Source organism: Triticum aestivum, chromosome 2B, assembly GCF_018294505.1.
Source record: "Triticum aestivum cultivar Chinese Spring chromosome 2B, IWGSC CS RefSeq v2.1, whole genome shotgun sequence".
In the NCBI taxonomy this organism is placed as follows: Eukaryota; Viridiplantae; Streptophyta; class Magnoliopsida; order Poales; family Poaceae; genus Triticum; species Triticum aestivum.
In genome coordinates, this window is record NC_057798.1 from 784,795,251 (window position 1) to 784,817,690 (window position 22,440).

The window sequence follows — 22,440 nt, forward strand, 5'->3', positions numbered from 1 at the left end:
GTGCCATCGTGCAGCCCTGGCCCTCCTCTTTCCACCATCTTCCTCTTTCTCTCTTCTTTAAACGAATGTAGTCATCGTAACCATCGTCGCCACTCACTCATTAATCCACATCCACATTTTCTATATAAACTATGATGATGGATGCACCTCATCGCCCCAGGAATGTATCTGGTGCACCGGGTCAATTGGTGCTACCGGTGCACCGGAACCCGTTGCACATTAAAAAATGTTCAAAAAAATCCAAAAAAATTAATGCATCGACACAACATCAATGTATGTTATAAAATTTTGCATCAAAATTCAAAACAATGCTCAAGATACAAAAATGACAAATTTTACGTCAATATGCTAATGGGCCAAAGCTGAAGCCCAACTTGTGTTATGTACTATTCAGTGTCGAATTTATCATTTTTGTATCTTAAGCAATGTTTTGAATTTTTATTTGAGTTTTTGTGACAACATACATTGATGTTGTGTCAATGCAATAAATTTTTTCATACATTTTCGAATCTGCAATGGCAACCGGTGCACCGGTAGCACCAATTCCCCGGGTGCACCAGATACATCCCCCATCGCCCCTTCCTACCTCTGAAAAGAGAATAAAGGAACGGGAAGGTTCTAAAGTGGAACCATTTCTCATGAAGGCATGCGATCTTGGCAAAAGCGATAGGCTTCACGAGACTTTTTTTTCGAATTGGGGGGCTTTACGAGACTTGCTAGCAAAGTCTCGTGATGGTAGATAAACACGGCCGGCTATCTAGGTACTGCCAAACGGCCGATGGCTCGTCACCGGTGGACTGACGCAACGAAGCTTCTATGTGTGCCTAGCCTTTACGATAGTCAAAGTCTCAGAGACTCGAGGGGTCTTGCAATTTTTCTGTGGGGTCATAAAAATCAGATCCGATTCGGGGTGCTATATTATACGGAGTATTTTTCAATCAAAAGAAACAGATGTATCTGCGTGCCAAGTCGGCATCTCAGATACAAGACTCTCGATCGAATCCCATTCTGCATGCATGCATGCACGCCGAGTAATGCATGGTGCATCTATGATTGGTAAGGGGAATTGATGAGCATGGAGGCAGCCTGGAGGTCAAAATACCGGTGAGTGGCATGTATGGTCTCTTTGGGCGGACGGACGGAAGGAAGCTTTTGCCAGCGAAACCACACATGTGCGTCTGCGTTGGTGCTGGCTGGCTTCGGGCGATCAACTAATCATTGGACATCCCCTGCTTTACTAGTGCCATCACCACATCCGGATTCTGCAACGGGATGCAGATCGATCGAATGGTGTTGGATTGCGATCGGGCACTACGTACGTACTCTAATCATCAGGTTTGTTGGTGGTGGCGCTTGCCGGAGTTGGCGTGAAGCAAATCTCAAAGCCTGAAACTGAAACTGTTGCCCCCACAAAGAAATGATCCATACTCCAACAAAGTTCTCCGTGAGTACGAAATTATTCATGTCCAGCCACAGACTGACAGTACACACAGACACAGGTACAAGATAACATACAGTAGGGACGTGTTTGTTTCAGAGCACCTGGCCGGCGATCCAACCTTGGATGCATTGTAAGTATGGAACATGAACACACATTATGATCTGCTGCTTCTTCGGTGAAGTAATATACACGGCATGTGCTACCCGCCTCAACTGCTGGGCACTCAGCTTGCTAGTGGAGCACTGCGGTGCGGTCGTGTATGATTTGGTTAGCTAATGAGGACTAGCACTGCTAATATGGGGTGCTACTAGTACGGGTCAACTGGTGGTATGAGTACAACAAGAGATGCCTTTTACAAGAGTCAAGCAGCAAACCATCTCAAAAAGTGGCAATCTGCATTGCATCGATTGATGCAGAGGCTGGGGGTTTAACCTCCTTTTCTAAATAAAAAAAAGCAAAAGGACGAGAAAACACACAGTTGATCATGATTCATGACAAGGAAGTAGAATACCCGGTATATTATTTGTTTAACTTGGCCATGCAAAAGATTCAAAAAATAAGCCGCGTTTTAGCAGATACTAGAAATGTTGCTGAACTAGATACAACATACAAGATCATGCCAGTTAACATTACTAATGGTCAGCTGCATTAGGCTCTTTAGCTTCCAATTAACTGACAAGCAGGAGAGTTTTTACGGTACCCTATAATGCTAACAGGGGAGGAAGCGGTATATTAAAATCTGACCGCTGATTTCCTGAGGGTAGGATAGACATAGATTTTCTGTCATGGGAACCTTAGCGAGTTGACCGTGTCAGCGGATATTGGCGATGGGAAAGCAAGACGGCAAGCCCCGCCGCCATGTCCCACGACTCCTCCATAGTCTCCTTCGACCTCCTGCTTCAGTTGCTGGACGGAGGTGCCCCCGAGCCGTCGTCCTCGACCATGACCTCCCCTCAAGCTCGTCTTATTCGTTCCCGTCAATTTCATCTACAGTAGCGTGGTCTCGCTCAAGCCGGCGCCCTGTCCGCCATGGATGAGTCACTGGAGCTCGTCTCGCATGCACACACACCCAGCCACGCGCGTGCCCATTCGTGCTCCACGCCCGCAGTAACAGCCGTCGTGCACGCCCAGCAGCACCGCAGTAGCTGCTCGTTCGCTCCCGCCTGCCGCGCACAAGCAGTCCCGCAGCCTCGGGTCGCCTTGCCACCGTCCGCGGACAACGTGATCCGAGAGGGCAGGCCGGGGCAGCCCGCAGCCAGCCGCCATGGTCTCGCCTGCCTGGCATGGCCGGCCGCCGTCGTTGGAGAGCAGCATGCGCCGGGAGGCATCGGATGTCCGGAAGGCGTAAAAGTTGGTTCGAAGGTGCTGCACCTTGCCGGCCCAGCCGGCCTCGTCATGGCGGACCAGTCCCCGGAGGGCGAGACGGGTGGACTGAAACTTTTTACTCCCAAAATGCCCTCGCGATTTGTATACTGAAGGACGGGAGAGAAGCGGTGCAAGCTATACCGCTCGTGATTCTATTGGCAAATTGGAGCAGTACAGATCGATCGTCATCATTAGATTTCAAGAATGGATGGCTAATATTTGACGCGGGGTACCATAAAAGAGCTCAGCAAGCAGAGACAAACGAAACCAACCGAGGCTCTCTGTGGGGCTCGACTCGATTGGGTGAACCACAAAGATTAATTAACAGGGACAGTACATGATACAAACGCTCAATGATTGGTTGATTGGGTAAACTAATTAATCAAGCATCAAATGTGGGTAAACTAATTAAAATGAAGGTCGACGCTGTCTGGCGTCGCGGTGGCGTCGGCGGCAGTTAGACCGGGCAAGGTCGACGCAGTAGTACAGCTCTGAAGATGGATTTGTGGCAGGTGGCTGCGGCGGCCTCATACCCGGCAGGCGTCATGGTTGAGGAGCACGCCGGACTGGTGGGTGCTCATACCCGGCAGGCGTTCTGGTTGGGACCTCAGTTCTTAGATGTTAGGTTTGGCTGCGAGGTCTGTTTGGTATTAGGCCCTGACTATCAGCGCCCCTTCTTCAACTGAATAGGAGTAGCGACAGTTGTTGTTTAGACAATGGCTTTGGTCGTACTGTTATACGACTTTGTAAGGTCTTGTGTTAATAATTAATAATATGGACATATGCATTGTCCAGATGCAGAGGCCGGGGATATTCCTTCTTTTCTAAAAAAATGTGAGGAACGCACGGCAAACCCTGTTTACACTTGCTCCTCTTTACACTTGCTCGCTGATTAATCCGCGTCCACATTTCCTATATTTATACTAAGTCGATGGATCATGGGTGCACCGGCCACCAGCCCATCCCGCTTCATGCCTCTGAAAAGACAAAAAGAAGGATTAAGAAAGATATAGGAAGGATCTAAAGTGGTTCTGCTTCTTTCTGACAAACGCATGCAATCTCGGCGAGAGCGATCTGCATGCCAGTGGATTTCTTGATTGATTTCTTCACCCCCAGAGTGTCATGATAAGCACGGCTGGGCTAGTAGCTGGTTGCTGACAAAACGGTAGCATGCTGAAGTGCGCCAGAAATGGCCCTCGGGGATTCGTAGTGTTTTTCTGAAGAAAATATGTTTCAGTTTTGCCGAGTAGTAGGTATCTTGGTTCGCAGACAGTTTTCAACTCTGTACTTCCATTTTCGATCTGATTCTATCTGTATGATTAGTTATACAGTTAATGAAAGTGGCCATGAACTGAACCGTCGACCCAACTACTAGTACTAGGAAATAGGAATGCTTCATAATACTTGCCCTGAGCAAGTTCCAATGACCATGCCACTATCCATCTTGTTTCATGACATTTGTCGTGGCATCGTCACCGAAATGGAAACTGGTCTATGTTTGTTTCTAGTAGGCCACTATTTTCAGTGAATGAATCAGCACTTCATGCGAATAATAAACCTTATATTCATATATGGAAAAGTTTTTAAAAAGGTGCCAGACATGGTGGTCAGGAAATGGTTGATTTTACCCTGCTTTTCCACTTTGTCCCTCGAATCTCACACAGCCATGCCGTTCATTTTTTTTCTGCCCATATGCGACGAGAAAACTAAAATACTGAAGAGTGAAAAATGATTCGACCGAGACTGTTCATCTGAACTGCAAAGGCCGAAAATCCCACGTCACATCTTTAGCATTTCTGTTGGCTCAGACATGAAGCCGAAAGAGAACATTTCCAAATTCCAGCACAGAAACTCTGTAGCTATCTAGCCTATTACTTCTAAAAGTATGTTATTAGTGTTTTCTGATGGCAAGATGTATCAATTTTGCCGAGTAGGTGTTTCCGATTCTATTCATATGCACCCGTAAAAAAAAAGATTCTATCCATATGAACCCGTAACAAAAAAGATTCTATCCACATGATTAGCTAGACAAATACTGAAAAGTGGCCATGAACTGAACCGTCGCCGCTACTGCCAAGTCCAATGACCATGCCACCATGGTCGCTTCATGTCATTTGCTGTGGAAACTGGCCTATGTTTCTTTGTGCTAGGCCACTGTTTGAAGTGAATAAATCAGCAGTTCATGTGAACACCTAACCTTATATTCATATCATAGTATCATAAAATGCTATTTTTTTTTAGAAAAGGAGGTTATCCCCCGGCCTATGCATCAAATTGATGCATGTGGCCATTTTATTAATAAGCAAATAGTTCACCAAAGTCTCCAAGTCTCAAAAAGTAAAAATGCTAACATAGAGCTAAAATACAGTGCAGTCATGATACACACGCAGTCATGCCGAGTGTCGTCCATATTTTCTGCCCATGTGTTACGAATAAGTAAATTCCTAAAAATGAAAATTATTGGAGAGAGATCGTTTATCTGATATGCAAAGGTATGAAATCTTACGGGACGCCTGGGAACATTTTCAGCTTCAGGCACAGATACTATGTAGCTATCTAGCCTACTACTCCCTCCGTTTCTAAATATTTGTCTTTCTAGAGATTTCAACAAATGACTACATACGAAGCAAAATGGGTGAATCTACAATCTAAAATATGTCTATATACATCGGTATGTGGTAATTATTTGAAAATCTCTAAAAAGACAAATATTTAGGAACGGAGGGAGTACTTCTACAAGTATCTATGTTGTACTGTACTTTGCTCTGGCCGGACTCTGTAGTATTGCTTTCAGTTTGACATGAGCAGAATCAGAAACGTATACCTGTCATGGAGTAGAACTTGGACTGATTATAATTAGTACTTGAGGTCATATTCAAGGAGTATATAAGTGGTTAATTATATGAGTATTTTGCAAGGCAGTATGCTACTTGCATCCTATAAATTTCATTTGAAGTTCACATGGGCATGGATGCTTTGTTCTAGTATTGTTGTTTGACCACTTTATGTCCTTGCCCAACTAGTAGCTGCCCTTTTCTTTGAGACGAGCAAACTAGCACATGTCAATACCACTAACATTCCACGGATCAACTCACCTATCAAGTTTGAATTCCTCTCATTGTTTTATCCCTACTCTGTTGCACAGTTTCAGTAGCTGCATGCATATTACCCCTGGCCACACGCACCTAAATTTGCAAAGGCTACCACTACGCCCTTGAATTCAAGAAGAGCCTCTTGAAAGACAAGATGTGACAAATGCTAATGTTTAATCACACTGTTAGTGTCATGGAGTGATGGAGCTACATATATAGCTAGCTAGGGAGTCCCTGTCCGGGGCCACTTTTTAAATCACACTGTTAGTGTCATGGAGTGATGAACTGAACCATCGCCCCCACAAGCAATGTTGCATGATAGCTGGTTTGGTGAGGCTTGGAAGAAAACTTGACCTACAGGCACTAGCTGATTTGGTGAATCTTGGTTCATGTCATTGGCATGGCATGGTTATCCAGATGGAAACTGCTCTATGTTGCTTTGCACTAGGTCACTGTTTGAAGTGAATAATCAACAGCTCATGTGGACAAATGAACCTTATATTCATATCATGTAGTGGTAATGGGGTGACAAAAGTAGAAAATAATTGGCCAGACAATGATTAGGAAAGGATTGCTCTTGCCCTGTTTTTCTGCACACACACACACACACACACACACACACACACACATGCCTGCTGTTTTTTTTCTTTCCGTGCATATACGACCGCGGATAAAATTTTATGCTGCGAAAAATGATTCGACAGAGATTGTTTATCTGAAATGCAAAGACCGAAAATCTCATGTGACACTTGTAGCATCTCTGTTGGCTCAGACATGAAGCCAAGAGAACATTTTCAGATTCCGGAACAGATATTCCGTAGCTATCTAGCATATTACGTCTACAAGCATATGTTGTACTTTGCTCTGGCCGTCAGCAGAATCTCAATATATACCTGCCATGCAGTGGAACTTGTACTGATTATAATTAATACTTGAGGTCATCTTCAAGTACTATATAAATGGTTAGTTGCATGTAAACTTTATATGGCAGTATGCTACTAGCTCCAATCTATGAATTTGATTTGGAGTTCACATGAGTGTGTGCATGCTTTTGTGTTAGTGTCGTCGTTTAACCACTTTCTGTCATTGTCCCAAGTCCGAAGCAGTTGTTGCCTCTTCTTTAATTGGGATGAGCAAAAACTACATCTCATTGCCACTGGCATTCCAAAGATCAATTGAGCTCAGATCAGGTTTGAATTCCCCTCATCGTTTTCTCCCTACTCTGCTCTGCCCACATGCACCTAAATTTGTAAAGGCTGCCCCATACTACACCCTTGAATTCGTGGATAGCCTCTTGCAAGACAAGATGTGACAAATCCTAATGGTTACTCACACTGTCAAATAGCTAGTGTCAGCATGGAGCTACCTAACCAAGCTAGCTGGGCAGTCTAATGGTTAATCGCACTGTTTGTGCCATGGAGTGATGGAGCTACCTAGCTATCTAGCTAGGCAGTCTCTGTCCGTGGGTATTTCTTAAATCTTGATTTGCTCGAGGCTAATAGGGGGCTAGCTGCCCTAGGCTTCAATTATGAGCACTAAACAATGGTAGAGCAGAGATTAATTAGCACTCCACTAACCATGCAGAATCATAGGAGCACTGTTATGGCGACGGCACAAGTCCACAACCACCTCCATCCACTCCTTTGAGAAATATACTAGTATGTATGGTTTTCTGCTTGAATGGTTGAGTACTTGCGTAGCCCTTTTGTGCCTGTGGCCGTCTGGATATGGTATATGCAAATGTGGGGATGTACACATCCTACCAAGTGTAAATCACAGTTAATGAATATTTCAATTTGAAATAAGAAAGATTAACGGTTGTTGTGTGTCCTATCGGTTGTGGTGGTGTGTGCTGCACTGCATTCCGTGTGAGAGCGACGGCGGGAGCGACGTGCACGAACAGGGCAGTGGCGCGGGATAGGTACATCCGCTGGTCGATCAGGCATCCCCGGCGTAGGTGATGCATCCATCCGGAAGGGGCCATATCGGCCGAAGCGCACGTCGTCGATCACCCGCCACCCCCACCACCGCCGGCCTAGGCGATCTAGCTAGGCTTGTCGCCTTCGTGGGGGCCGGAATCGTGCACTACTACGGTGGCGCGTAGCCGTCACCGGCGTCATGGCGGCTCGCTCCATTGATGTGTGACTTGGGCACACAGAGCGCTCCTCCCGAGCTTACGTGCGTTCGTGATACGCGACCGTGTCATATATATAGCTCATGTGAAATAGAAGAAGTATGAATCGCAGTTACAGTTACGTACGAGCACAGAAAATCTCAAGACCACGAGGAGGAAGAGGACTCGCGAATATGCTCACGATTATTAGTTCTGTCCATTTGGAACTAGGTTCAAGGCTTGGCCGTTGACCTGAGCGCGTGTAGTAGTTAATTTAGATGGTGCTTTTGACATTGGACCAGTCGACCGTACCTGCACGTTCCACAAAGTTCAAATGACTACTGAACCAGCGAAATGTACACGCTACGGTGGTATTACTAATCTGTCCATATATATACCGATCATGAAGCCACGGAAAGAGACACCCACGCTCAGCTCGCCGCCGACGACAACGCCATACACGCTACCTGTATGTTTCTGCGCTTCAGGCTGTCCTGTTCGTCATAAACCTGGCGCAGTTTTCCCCTCCGTGCAACTGTAGAGTGAAACACGATATACTCCGCTCACTAAGACCCCACGACGCTCCGCCGGCACATGGAGCTGGACGCCGTCGTCGCTGATCCGTATACACAGGTCTCTTTCCGTCGCTGTTCTGTCGAGCGTCGACAGAAATACCAGCGGCGCCGGCCGGAGGTCGCCGTCCCGGGACACTGACAGTGACAGCGCCACAGTCCGCGCGTACGGACGATGGCAGCAACGTGAAGGAGCTAGCAGCGGCGGTAGTAATCCATTTCACTACGACGCGGGCGCACGGTCCAAATTGCGTGCACGAGATCAGGTGCATATCCGCCAAGATGTAGATGGACGCGAAGAAAATTAACTAGCAGTCAAGCTCTGATGGGAAATATAAATTGATCGAAAGCCACACATGCAGCGTGCGGGCGTCCAAAGGAGGAAGGAGGTCTATCAACAAAGTTATCAAGAAGAATAAGAGGATTGATCCGGTTTATGTGAGCAGAACCAGCAGTAATCCATTTCACTGTTCCATCCATGTGCACGGTCCAAAATCGTACCACTTCACGGCAGTGGCGGCTCCAGGAATTTGCAACTGGGTATTCATGTGTATTCATTTTGCCAAAATCATTACTGTTTTTCGAAAATTGTCATTCTTTTGCCAAAATCAACAATGTTTTGTAAAAATCATGAGTATTCACATGAAGACCCAAGAATACCCCTAGCGCCGCCCCTGCTTCACGGGAAATGTAGCATAATCAAATTGATGAAGAAAAACAAATTGACAATCACATCACACTTGGAAAGGAGGTAAATCGAAAGCGCCACAGCGTGGGTGGTTTTTACAGTCGTCGTTTTAGGAAGTAAATGCATAACCTAATTTTTATTTTGAGAAACGCTTTATTAAAAGTAAGATAATTTATCCGCCTTCTAAGAAAAATGGGGCCTTTAATAAACCATTTTGAAAAAAAAAATCATCGCATATAATCCCTTTCACTTGGGAGTTTTTCTTTTGAGAAAACTTTAGCATGGGAGATGGTCTGGCCAACCGAGTGGAAAGGCCTATCAACAACAAATGGGAAGGTCGTTCTACCCATAAATTCCTTTGTACGAGTTATTTGCATAAGAGTCAAACTACAAGTTTTATTTTTTGTTCGTAATCATATGAGCATAAGACCTCATTTTATAGGATTATCCTAGATTTGATGATGTTGTGGCCTGCTTGCCCCTTACTTTGGTCTCTAAACAAACAAATAATCTAACAAAGATATAAAACTAACACACGTTCACATGATTAAACCAAAATCATATGCTAGAGTGAGATAAAATACAAACCGATGACAGCTAGCATGGTACTGAAAACATGCCTCGGACTGAAAAGAAGCAAGTAATTGCTTATGCACGTACTTGCTCCATTTCAATAGTGGGGAAAGGTGATACGTTCATGCGTTTAAATGACTGACGCACTATTATTGGCAAAAGGTTTGCGAGCACACTCTCAAGCTTAAACAAGGATTAGTTATCTACAAAGCTGAGGGGCGAAGCGCAAACCACCAAATTAAAGCTTAATCTGGTTCCCCTCCGTACATTCCAGTTCAACAGGCCCTGGTGGCTTTCGCCGATGCTTCCTTTAGTTTGAGCACATCCTTAATTATTCGTTGCTTCTCCTAAAACAAATACTACGTGATGCATCAACAAGTTCGTAAACTAAGATAAGCTGATCATGCATGCATACTTAGTTGCTCTCCATCCTAAGAATAATTCTGCTGATTAAGAATTGGCTCAGAAAAATCTGATGAGAGGTCAACTGAGTTGGCATTACTGAACAACTAGTATTTGTTTTAGTATTACAAAGAACCTAATTCAATCAGCCAGTTAAGCAAGTGCGGTGCAATTAGGAGGCATTTTATATCCACATGGAGCTCCAGGTGAGCACCACCCCTACAAAGCTACCTCAGAGGATTATTCCATATAAATTAAGAGAGCTATGCATGCATGTCAGACAAGGTTAATGCTGCAAGGGCTTCCCTAGTAGGATAAAGCACGCTTTGAGTTAGACAGTCTAAGTAAGACAAGCAAGCTAAGGAGTGGCTTCAGTTTTGAGCACATGCCATCTTTGTGGCTCAACTTTGGATTGATTTTACATGTAGCTCAAATTTGAAATGATTTTGTATGGCCCTTGCATGAATGAATGATGGGTTACTACATCAAGCATGAGGCATCAATAGTCCAGGCATCAAGCATGAGGCGATCCACATCACTCAAGGCTGAGAGCAGCGATAACATACCAAACCAGTGATGGGGGCTATCAAGCTCTTATCTTTCCCCATGGACGGTGCCATCGTGCAGCCCGGGCCCTCCTCCTCTTTTCTACACGAATGTAGTCGCCATCGCCATCGCCGTCACTCACTCATTAAGTCACACCCACATTTTCTATATATACTATAATGACAGATGGATGCAACCCATCTTCCCTTCCTGCCTCTCAAAAGAGAAAGAGAAAAGAAAAGAAAGTAAATGGAAGGACCTAAAGTGGAACCATTTCCGACCAAGGCATCCGATCTCGGGCGACAGCGATCGCCACTCGGCGTTACGAGACTTGCTCGCAAAGTCCTCTGGATGACAGATAAACACGTCCGGTCATCCGGGTGCTGCCAAACGGCCGGTGGCTCGTCACCTGCAGACCCACGCATGGAAGCTTCCACGTGACACTGGCCTTTACCGCAGTCAAAGTCCCAAAGACTCGAGATATCTCGCAGTTTTTTGGCTGGGCCATGCAAATCAGAACCCATCTGCAGTGTTGTTATTATACTCTGCATGCTTAGTCGGCATCTCAGATTGATCTATCGAATCTGATTCTGCATGCAGAATAAGCCATGGATGAAGGCTTAGATGTTAAGATATTGAAGAGTTTGTTGGTCCGTGGCATACTGGCATGCGCACATTCGGTCTCTTTGGGCGGATGGATGGTGTTTCTCTCTGCTTTTGCCATGGATGTATCGTGTTGTGTGTGTGTGTGTGTGTGTGTGTGTGTGTGTGTGTGTGTGATGGATTCGCACTGCACTGCACACCACAAATCGCACATCCACGTACGTTGCGATGGTGCGCTCTGGCTGGCTTTGGGCGCTAAAGGTTAGTGTTCCCTGCTTTACTCCTGGCATCACCATATCTGGATTCTGTAATGATCATGTTTGTTACCGAACGTGGACGTGGTGGCGCTTGGTGGAGTTTTGGCGTGAAGCAAATCTCAAAGCCTGAAACAGCAGGTTGCCCACACAAGAAATGATCGATACTCCAACAAAGTTGTCTGCTACGAGGGGAAAATTTTCCCGTCGAAATCTCGACACTGGGCTGTTTCCTGTCCTATGTAAGTACAGAGGTACATGCGTGTCAAACTGGACTCCCTCCGTAATTAACCATGTCCAGCCACAGACTCTCATCACAGTACACGCAGGTACTACAAGTGACTTACAGTACAGACGTGTTAGAGCACCGAACACAAAGTATGGTCCAACTAGCAACGAACAGTTGACAGCAACGTGACTGTCTGGAACATGAGCACAAAGGATGTTCTACTGCTTCGGTAAAGTATATGCACGGCATGTGTTACCCTATCCCCAACTGCAGTGCACTATGCTTGCTTTGCTGCTGGAGCACTTCGGACTTGTATGATTTGGTAACCAAAATTTGGTTGGTCAGTTATTGAGGACTAGTACTACTACGGTTCAAGTAGTGGTATGAGTAGTACAAGAGATGCCTTTTAGAAGAGTCAAGCAGCCATCACAACAAGTGGCAATTAGCAAAAGGAGGAGAAAACACACAAATGATCATTAGAGGAAAGCAGGGTAGGACATTACTTATTTAACTAGGCCATGGAAAAAGATCCAAATAAGCTTAGTTCAGCAGGTAGAAACGTTGTTGTCACAGAAACAGTTGACGAATAATCATGCATGTAAAAAATAATAAAAGAACTAAAAAAAACACTTGCGGATTTACAACACTAACTTTCGTAGGTTTTTTTGAAGATCATCTTTTATTATGTTCATGTTCGTCAGAAAAACCTACGAAACAATAGCTGATTTACAACATTAGCCACCATCTTGGTTCATGTCATTGACGTGGCATGGTCGTCAGATGGAAACTGGTCTATGTTTCTTTGTACTAGGCCACTGTTTGAAGTGAATAAATCAGCCTTTTAGCCTTCTCCGGATGTCAGCTTCATCATGGGAGAGTTCTCTATGCTCCTGAGCCAAATCGAGAAGCAAAATCGCCTCCAGGGCCACGTGTAACTGAATCTTTGCGTTTGAAAAAAGATTTACCTCAGGTGAAATAGAAGAAACTATCATTCGGCTACTTACAAGAACCGAGAATCTCAAAACCCAGGGGAAGAAGAGGACTCAAGAAAATGTTTGCCATTACTAGTACGAGATGTGCCTTTTAGAAGAGTCAAGCAAGCTCATCACATCACAACAAATGTCGATGAGTTTCAAAACTTGGCCGTCAACCTGAGCGCGGGTAGTTTTGAGGGTAAAAGCAGAACAGTTGGTATCAAAAGCACCACAGACCGTACAATTACCCACCGAAATTCACTCATAGGTGATCTGGTGAATATACAGGACTAGCATATGTCATATGACATACTAACCGTTGTGGTGTGTGCAGGTTTAGATGCCTCGGTCACTCGCTCGCCTGTGACCATTGGGCACGTGGTGCCCCTAGGTGGAGATGTAGTTGGGACAAATACGTTGGCACCTTGTTCCGATGCTCTCTTTGCAAAAGAGCTTTGCAGCTTGCTCTCTAGCTTGGAGGCGTCTAGCCCTGGGTCTGGTAAAGCGGTTGCATGCATCCTGACCGAAAAGTTTAACAAAGTCAAGATCAAAAAGGTGGAGAAGTCTCTCAAAAATAAAAACAAGAAGAGTGATGCATTAGGAAAGGCGTCTGCGGCTGCTTAATGGTTGCTCCTTGGTCTTATGGGTCGTCCTCATGGTTTAGCTTAGGGCATCTCCAGCCGCGCCCCCGGGAAGGCCTCCCCAGGCGATTTTTTCGCGCCGGCGCCGAAAAAACGGCCCAGTCGCGCCCCCAGGAGCCCGATTTTCGCCGGCTTGGGCCGAAAACAGCGCCGACGGACCCAGCCCGAACCCGGCGCGCTGGGGGGCGCCCGGGGGCGCCGGGGCGAGCTGTTTTGGCGCGAAAAAGACGCGGGCCAGCCGCGTCAGCGACTCGGCGCCTCGTCTTCCCCCAACGGCCTCGGTTCCCGCGGGGAATCAATGGCAAGGCTGCCGCCGGTCAGCCTTGCCATTGATTCCTCACGGGCGGCGCTTCACGGGGCGGCGCGCCGACGCCTCCACTCGCCCGGGCGGCCCGGCTATAAAAGCCAGTGGCCTTCACTCGCCTGTGCCCAGACCAGTCCCCCCTCGCCGCCGTCCAACCCCTCCCTCTCCCTGCCTCTCCCGAGCGCCGCCCTCCGGCCCCTCCCTCTACCTCTCCCGAGCCCACCCCGACCCGCCGTCACCATGGCAGAACGCTTTCCCGGAGACGAGGCGGCGGCCAACGGCTTCGGCCGCCGTTTGCTCCGTGAACAGGAGTCCTAGCTCCTGTTCCAGGCGAACATCCCGGCGCCGCCAGACATGCGCGCTGGGCCATCGGGGTGGAGGCTCAGCGCCGGGGGAGTACCCATTCCCCCGTTGCCCGACGCCGTGGCGAAGCCGAAGTACTTCGCCGAGGAGGTCGAGATCGTGCGCGCGTCCCTCACCGCCCAACTCTCTCTCCCCCAGTACGCCGCCGACAACCACGCGGCCTGGGCGGCGTATTTCGAGCGCCGCCAGCAGCAGCGATTGGCGTCCACCAACGGCGCGCCGGTGGTCGGCGGCCGGCAGAACAGCGAGGGGCGCCACATCTGGTGGGGCGTCCCCGGCCGCACACTCGAGGGCGTGCTCACGTACCTCGAGGGCGGCAACGACCCGCCGTTGGCGTACCCCCCGGCGCAGCACCGGCGCGTCGGGCCATGGGCGCCAAGGAGGTTCGGGTCCTCCTCCTCCTCTTCTTCCTCCCGATCCTCGTCGCACTCCTCCGGCACTCCGGCCCTGCTCGGCGTCAAGGCCGAGCCCGCGGCGGAGTCGCCGCTCGGCCGGCACACTCGCAGCGCCGGCATCGTCATCAACGAGGGCGGCCCGCGCCTCGTCCTCGTCGGCTCCTCCGCGCTTCGTCAAGCCGAAGACGGAGCCGGGGCTGGCGCCGGTGAAGACGGAGCCGGGGCTTGCGCCGGTGAAGGCGGAGTTCGGCGACGACGACGCGGCCCTAGAATGGGCGCGCTAGGACTCCATTGCGATGGAGAAGGCGCACCGGGAGAAGGTGAAGGAGCGCCAGCGCGCCGCCCTGCGCCGCTTCGAAGAGCGCCGACGCGGCCGTGATGAAGACGGGGTCGTCGTCCTACGCGACAGCGACGACGACGACGACGACGCGCCGCCGCCAGTCCGCCATGGCGACGCCGGGTCCAGCAGGGGCGCCCGCATCAAGGAGGAGAAGGCCGCCGACGACGACGATGGCGGCGACGACTTCAGCCCCTTTCTTTTTTAGATTAGGTTAATGTCATGAAAATGGTGAATTTCGCCGAAATTTGTCATGTTTAGACGAAATTTGCCATGTTTAGCCGAAATTTAACTAGTTTTTATCATAACTTCGCCGAACGTCTCATCTTTTTTTTAATACGCGCCTAGGGGCGGCCCTGGGGGGCGACGGCTGGGGGCCGACTCGCCCCCAGGGACATTTTTTGCGCCGGCTCACCCCCAGACGGCGCTTTTTGACGCCCCCTGGGGGGCCAACGGCTGGAGATGCCCTTGTCATCGTGGTTTTTGGGGGGTCATTTGTCTACGTCCGAGGTATTCTTTTTGGGATTCCTTTGCGATGTAGATGCGTGTGGGCTTGGGTCTGTTGCTTGTTGGATATGTCTGTAGGGTCGACAGTGCGATCTTGGGGTTTTAGACTTTGGGAGTAGTCCGCATGTGATTTGTTTGTATTGGTTTTCGTCCGGTTTTCCATTAATTAACTGGACAACTCTTTTCTTCTTAATTAATCGATGATGCAAATCTTTTGTCTCCGTTTTTTTTTGATATTCACAAAAGGAAAAAAGAATATAACCAAGGCGATGAAAATTAAAGAAACACGTACCTGCCAGTGGACAAGATTGAGGATAAGCTTTGGGCAGACAGTAAATGACTTTCTCTCCTGGGCTCGGCTGCTCCTTTCTGTTCCCAGTGGAATTAATTCAGGCGCAAGTCAGGCAAATGCCACTGGATTAATTTGCTTAGTTAAGCTCGCCATGTGCGTCGGCCGCACCGTCTCGTGGCACAAGTAGGTCGCGGACGCATCCAGTCAGTGACCAGACAGAAGAGAGAGGAAAACCGTGACCAACCGGACGCCTTATATCATTCCTATACGCCCGGACTGTCCGCAAATTCTCATATCCATCTCAAGTATGGGGAGGATATGAGGGCTCGCGGACGCAACCGGGCGCGCCCGGGCACTCCGCCACGTAGGACACGGCCTCACTCCGGACCACCTTTTCTCTTTCTTTATTTATTCTTTCATTTCTCTCTCTTCGCCTCCGTCAATCATGTGCAAGTGACCGGACATATAAGGAGAAAAATGAGAACTATGACTTCGTGGACGGATAAATGAGCGCTCAAAACGGACACGCCCGGTCAGAGGCGGAGCCAGGATTTTTCAACGCCTAGGGCTAAAACTAAGCGGCTATAAATAACGTCTAAAATCACACGCACCAACGTGTTTCAGAAATACACCAAATAATCACAATATAATGAAAAATGAAATTCATTCTTATCACAAGAGAAAATTCGGTGAAAACATATGAACAATTTAACGTAGTGTGGCGAAAGTTGATACCAAATTAGTGAAGACTTTATTCATTTGAGCCCATCGTTTCTTCATTAGCAATCATAGAAGGATCTGTAGTATAAACATAAAAGTGAGTATGTAAAATCAGGACACCAGGTATCGACCTAAGTTCTTTATAGTGAATATGGACATAGGTTAAGTTAACTTCATGGAAATTTTGAGAACTTATTAACTAAAGAAAATTGACTAAAGTAATAGAATTGACATCATTAACTCGTTAATTTTTGACTGACACAGAGAAACTAGGGAACTAAATTTTAGATGATACTACAAACTAGAATTACCGATCCAAAAGGTTGTGCACGCACTGTAATTTAGTAGGAGTTGAAGCAGAACAGGTGTCAATCGAGCAGAACAGTAAAGTTGAGGTGGCTGCTCCAGGTGAGATTGTACGAGCGCCAGCCGCCCCGTCTGGAGGTCCGATCTGTCCAGGGGAATAGAGGAGGATGACACGGCGTGCGAACGAGGGCTTCTACGCTAACGACGGCGGCGCAAAGGGAATCTGCGAACGGGGAGACAATCGAGATGATTGGAGTTTTTTTGGCAACCGTACAAAGAGATGGAACGGTGAGTTGGGCTAAGTACAGGAGTGCATATCTGGTGATACCGACTGTGGCATGATCCCCTGATACGAGACCTTGTGTGCCGTTCGATCTGTACTAGAGGGACGGGATGGAGCAGGCTCAGTTCGCATTGCAATTTATGCAAAAGACACCCTAGGTTATTCCGTGATTCAGCCGAAGTGCACACCGCTCTCCTGTTCTTCAATACGATCTTTTCCCCACTGCCGCCGCCTAGGTCATATCCTATCGCCGCCGGCCACCACAGAGCATGCCCCATCCGCTGTTGCTCGCCCCAATCCAGAGCAATCTAGAGAGCTGTCGCGCGTGCGCCGAATCATTTGCTCAGATCCGGTACGAGCTGCTGACATCGCCATGGGAGCGGAGACGAACCTCTCGTCGCTGCAGCTAGAGCCGACTAAGTTGCGGGAGACGGAGACCTTGCCCAACGACGATCAGGTAAGAGGCAACACCTCCTTTCTCGTCAGTATCTTACCCTTTTCTGGTGCTTGCATTCCTGATTTTGATTCTTTGGTTCTAGAATTGGATGTCGGCACTGCGAGAGTCTGTTTCGTTCGGGCGGTTCCTATCCGAGCCACTCGAGTGGCATACCACGGGACACGTCTCGCCGGCAACGATGGCGCATGTCCAATCACCGCCTACAGCTGAGCTCGATCTTCCGGTACATATCGCGGCGGTCGGACCTCAATCCGTGTCCAACTGTGGTGATGCTTACATTGGTAGTTCTGGACCAGCCCAGAGTTGTAATCCATGCTTGCCCGCGGCTCGTTCGTCAGTAAGTGCAACTCATATTGGAGGAGCAGATCTCTATATGGTTAGTTCATCCTCTAATCTCATTAACTAATGGATGTATATATGGGTATCCATATAGAATTGAAACCAAAATTTCATCCTATTAGGACAGTTAAACTGTAGTAAGGAAGATGTAACAGCAGGCAGTAGCAGTCCGCAGCTACGTACAGAGATGTGGCAGCAGCAACTTCAGTGTTCGTCCGTACATCTTTTTTTTTTTGAGAATATAAGATTGGCTTTTGAATTGTTATCCACAATGTAGCCCTTAATGATAGGAAACCTTGTATGAAAGACTCTCAATAAGTGTTGATGTGCAAAAGTATTATCAGTAGGAAATACAACATATAGGCACACAAGAAGGGGCCTCTTTGTTTGGCCATTTCCTTTTGTGAGTCATGGGTTACTTCTAGACAGGGGTGGAGTGTCACAACTCTCAGGCAACTGTTCAATTGTATGTCAACAAATGAAGGAAGTGGAAAAATCATGCAGATACAGTTGTATGTATTATTAATTCTAGTTATAAAAATTATGTGTCCCGCATTTCTGCCGAAACAGATGTTAAATTCAATTCGGAGCTGAGATATGCATCAGTATTTTAATCTTTGAAGATTTAGAAGAATACTGCAACATAGTGATGTTCTTGTTTAGTCATTGGTTACAACATCTTCTACTTCAGTTATGAGATATAGCAGTGTTCCAATATTGACAATTAATCTGAATTGTATATACACGTAATCTTCTTATAAAGAAGTGTCATAGAATATTTCTTACATACAGTAGTTGAAAACCTCATGTACAGCCTAGCGTAAGTGAGCATTTAGAGTAATTTACTAAAATTCATGCCAAATGAGGCTCAATAATGTTTGACTAACAGAAATCCCAGTAGAACTCTAGGTCAGGCTGGGACCTCCGAGTATTGGAAATCTATGTACTTGTTGAAATGTGTATGCCGCTGTTGTATGTTGCGTCAGATGCTTGTTATAGCCAACTGGTGGCATAGTTAAGCTTCACTTTTTTGCATGTTCCAGTACTGCTACCAGGAATCAAAACAAATGTTTACCTATTTCGTATGCACCAAACAGTCATTAATGGAGCCGATGGAGAGCTTTGGTCAGAGTGTAGGATCGACTACTCCAATTGCACTTGAAGATGATGCCAATAGCAGTTTCACGGTATATAATTTGGTGAATCAAATAATTGAGTCTTTTTGTACCATATCATTTATATATATTTCTTCTTTTGGAAGGATGCAAAGCAGTTGGCTTCATGTGGTGGAGATAGTTACAGTACACCCAGGAAAACAAGTAGCATGCCGATCTGTGTAAGTATTGTTTCATTTTCAATATCGAAGTGCCAAATTTAATTTGCAAATGATAGTTCTAATGTAATTGTGTAGGGTTCAATATACGTGCCTGAGTGTGATGAAAGCTTGGAGCCGGCAATTGGCATGGTCTTTGATAAATGGGAGGCTGGTGAGATGTTCTACACACGGTATGCTCATGAGGTTGGGTTCTCAGTCCGCAGATTTACACAACATAAGGGGGATGGTGGTGTACCAGTGTGGAAACGTTTTGTTTGTGCAAGACAAGGATGGAGGGAGGAGAAATATATACTGAATGATCATGTGAAGAAGCCCAGGAGGAAAGTTAAGCTAACTAGGTGTGGCTGTGAGGCTATGATTAGCTTGAAGATAAGAGAAGATGGCAAGTATGAGGTCGCCCGATTCGTCCGTGAACATACGCATCAGCTTGTCTCACCAAGTAAGAAACAATTCCTTAGATCAAACAGGGAAGTCACTAGTGAATTGAGGAGCACATTTTTCACATGTCGCAAAGCATTGATGGGCCCTTGCCAAACATATCGCTTCATGACTGCACAAAAGGGTGGACCAGAAAATATTGGTTGCACTAAGTGTGATTTACAGAATTATTGTCGTGATATCAGTGAGATAATTAAAGATGCGGATGCACAAACAATTATTGATGCTATGCGAAGTAAACAAAGGATCAATCCAACTTTCTTCTTTGATTATGAACAAGATGATGAGAAGAAGTTAACACACATATTCTGGGCTGATGGTGCCTGCAGAAAAAACTATGCACTATTTGGCGAGGTAATGTCTTTTGACTCCACTTATAGTACCAATCAGTACAACCTAGTTTTTGCCCCTTTCACTGGTGTGAACCATCACAAGGCATGTGTTACATTTGGTGCTGCATTTGTATGCCATGAGAAGGTTTGGTCGTACAAATGGTTGTTCAAGACCTTTTTCAAGGCAATGGGAGGTGTTGCACCTAAACTTATCATTACCGATGAGGATCAGAGCATGAAAGCTGCAATCAAAGAAGTCTTTCCTCAAACCGTACATAGACTTTGCATGTGGCACATTCTCTATAAACTCCGTCAGAATGTTGGTCATGATTTATTCAATGATGAAGATTTCCGCAGGCAATTTAGTGCATGTGTTTGGGGTTCAGAGACTCCGGAAGAATTTGAGGAAAAATGGTCCACAATAATTTCACATTATGAATTAGAAAGCAACATATGGCTGGCTGGCAAGTTCGGAATTCGTCACTTGTGGATACCTGCATACTTCAAAGGCGTATTTCTTGGTGGGTTATTGCGGACTACATCGAGATCTGAGAGTGAGAATGCTTTCTTTGGTCACTTTCTCAACCGGCGACTCTCTTTGCTTGAGTTTTGGATAAGATTTGAAAGTGCCATTGAAGAACAACGACAAAAGGAATTGGAGGATGACAATAGCACAATTCATACACTACCGCTGCTAGAGACTACTTGGAGTATTGAGAGTCATGCTAGGCATGTCTATACTCATACTATCTTCCTACTATTTCAGGATGAGGTGATTGCCGCAAGGGATAGGCGTGATGTACTATCAATACAACAAGTTGGTGAGGTACAAATCACTTGTATTTCAGACTTAAGTGGCAAAGTTAGAGAGGTGCTCTACAGCACCACAACCAAGGTTGCACATTGTTCTTGTAAATTGTTTGAATCTATTGGTATACCCTGTTCCCACATCATCATTGTCCTCAAGAGAGAGAAATTCAAGGAGATCCCAAGTCATTATATTCTTCATAGGTGGACAAAACTAGCTACAAAGACGGTAGTACTTGATTCAAATGGCAATACACTTGAAGGGACAACTAAATCTCTTCCACCCAACATTAACCGATTGTACTCCGAGACATGCACCAAATTCAATATGGGCATGATGGCTGCCAAGAATTGTGAGGAGAAGATGCAATATTTGCATAAGGGTATTGCAAATGTTGTTGACCATGTTTTGCATATGGGAACAAGCAATGGACAGACAAAGATCCAGGAATTTGAGTCATTTATTGGTGTATCAATTCCAAGAGAGATAAATATCCACCCACCAGCTATAGCACACACTAAAGGAAGTGGCACAAAGATGAAGCAGGGTTTTCAGCCAGCAACAAGTGGAAAAAAGAAAAAGAGGTGAATATAACTCAACTGGTTGTGACTTGTGAACATGTCATGATCTCTTAGTGTAACAAATGATTTTTTTTTACATGATTTTATAGGTCAAGAAACAACAAAAATGATCAGGAGAATTAGATGGCGCAACAGACATGCAGGTTATTTGGCATCACAGAAGTGTTTACAGTTTCACATATTTAATGGTGTACGATCTTTTGAGTGATTTTTTTAGGTTGTTCTAATTCTTGATGTTTTCATGTAGGTGTGCATTTGTGCCCAGCATAGGATGGCATACAAGGAGAATATGGACCCACCAAGCGCTCTGTAGTGAAGCCTGTTTGGTTTAATTATGTAAATTAGTGAACTAAATAGTACGCCTGTAAATATATGTATATTAAGATCATGTTAATTCCTAGACCAAGATGGCAGCATATGATGCAACTTTATTTGTTTAAATGCTTATATTCCAGCGATCTTTTGATGCTATGAATGACTTTTGGCAATTTGCCATCCCACACCATTTGCCAGCTTGTACTATTGTTTTTGGAGATGAATTTTTTGTCAAGATTTCCGCTAAATATTTTGATCGTCGGTATTTTAGATGTGAATACAGGAATGGAAAATGGGTTCCTGTTGATCACATGCCAATGTATTCATTATGAAAAAAATGATGGCGACCTGAAGGCTGAAAGATACCAATGTTTTAAGTTGTTGCTTGCTGTACTGATGAGAGCTTACTTTAAATGTACTGAATTTTAGCATGTATTGTGTTGTTGCTTATTGTTTCAGCTGGGCAACGTTTCATTTTTGTGTTGATTCATCACATCTAAAGTAACAAATGAAGGTCTAAATGATGTGGATTTAGTTTGATCAATTCACCCATCTTGGTTTGATTCAGATAAGATCAGCTGGGACGATAGTGTTCGTCCTTGTTGGTAAAACTGATGCATAAATCTGTTGTGGTTTTACAAAAGACAGCCTGTTCTTAAGGGGGGGCAGATGCAAATATACCAAGGGGGCATGTGTAAATAATAAGTGAGTTGATCCTGTCCCTTGCATGTAGATCCAAGGCACCACATAGTCCAGTAGCATGGGATCATGTGATGGCCCGTATCACCTGATATTTTCCCCTAAGTACACTTAGGTGAGTTTAGTTGGGCCAGC

The 22,440-nt window shown here is 46.1% G+C and overlaps 1 protein-coding gene across 2 annotated transcripts; it reads left to right on the forward strand.

The window, feature by feature from the left end:
* The first annotated feature begins 17,187 nt into the window (after positions 1–17,187).
* Positions 17,188–21,819, forward strand: LOC123042728 (protein FAR1-RELATED SEQUENCE 5). 2 transcript variants are annotated; one of them, XM_044465115.1, is made up of 7 exons: positions 17,188–17,457; positions 17,540–17,833; positions 18,894–18,983; positions 19,058–19,132; positions 19,208–21,294; positions 21,381–21,434; positions 21,539–21,819. In XM_044465115.1, exons 1-6 carry the CDS (start codon positions 17,374–17,376, stop codon positions 21,412–21,414), a joined length of 2,664 nt encoding a protein of 887 aa, XP_044321050.1. In that variant the 5' UTR covers positions 17,188–17,373; the 3' UTR covers positions 21,415–21,434; positions 21,539–21,819. The 2 variants fall into 2 exon arrangements, with proteins under 2 accessions (XP_044321050.1, XP_044321051.1); XM_044465116.1 differs by having other exon boundaries at positions 19,070–19,132; positions 21,539–21,796.
* The last annotated feature ends 621 nt before the right edge of the window (positions 21,820–22,440 follow it).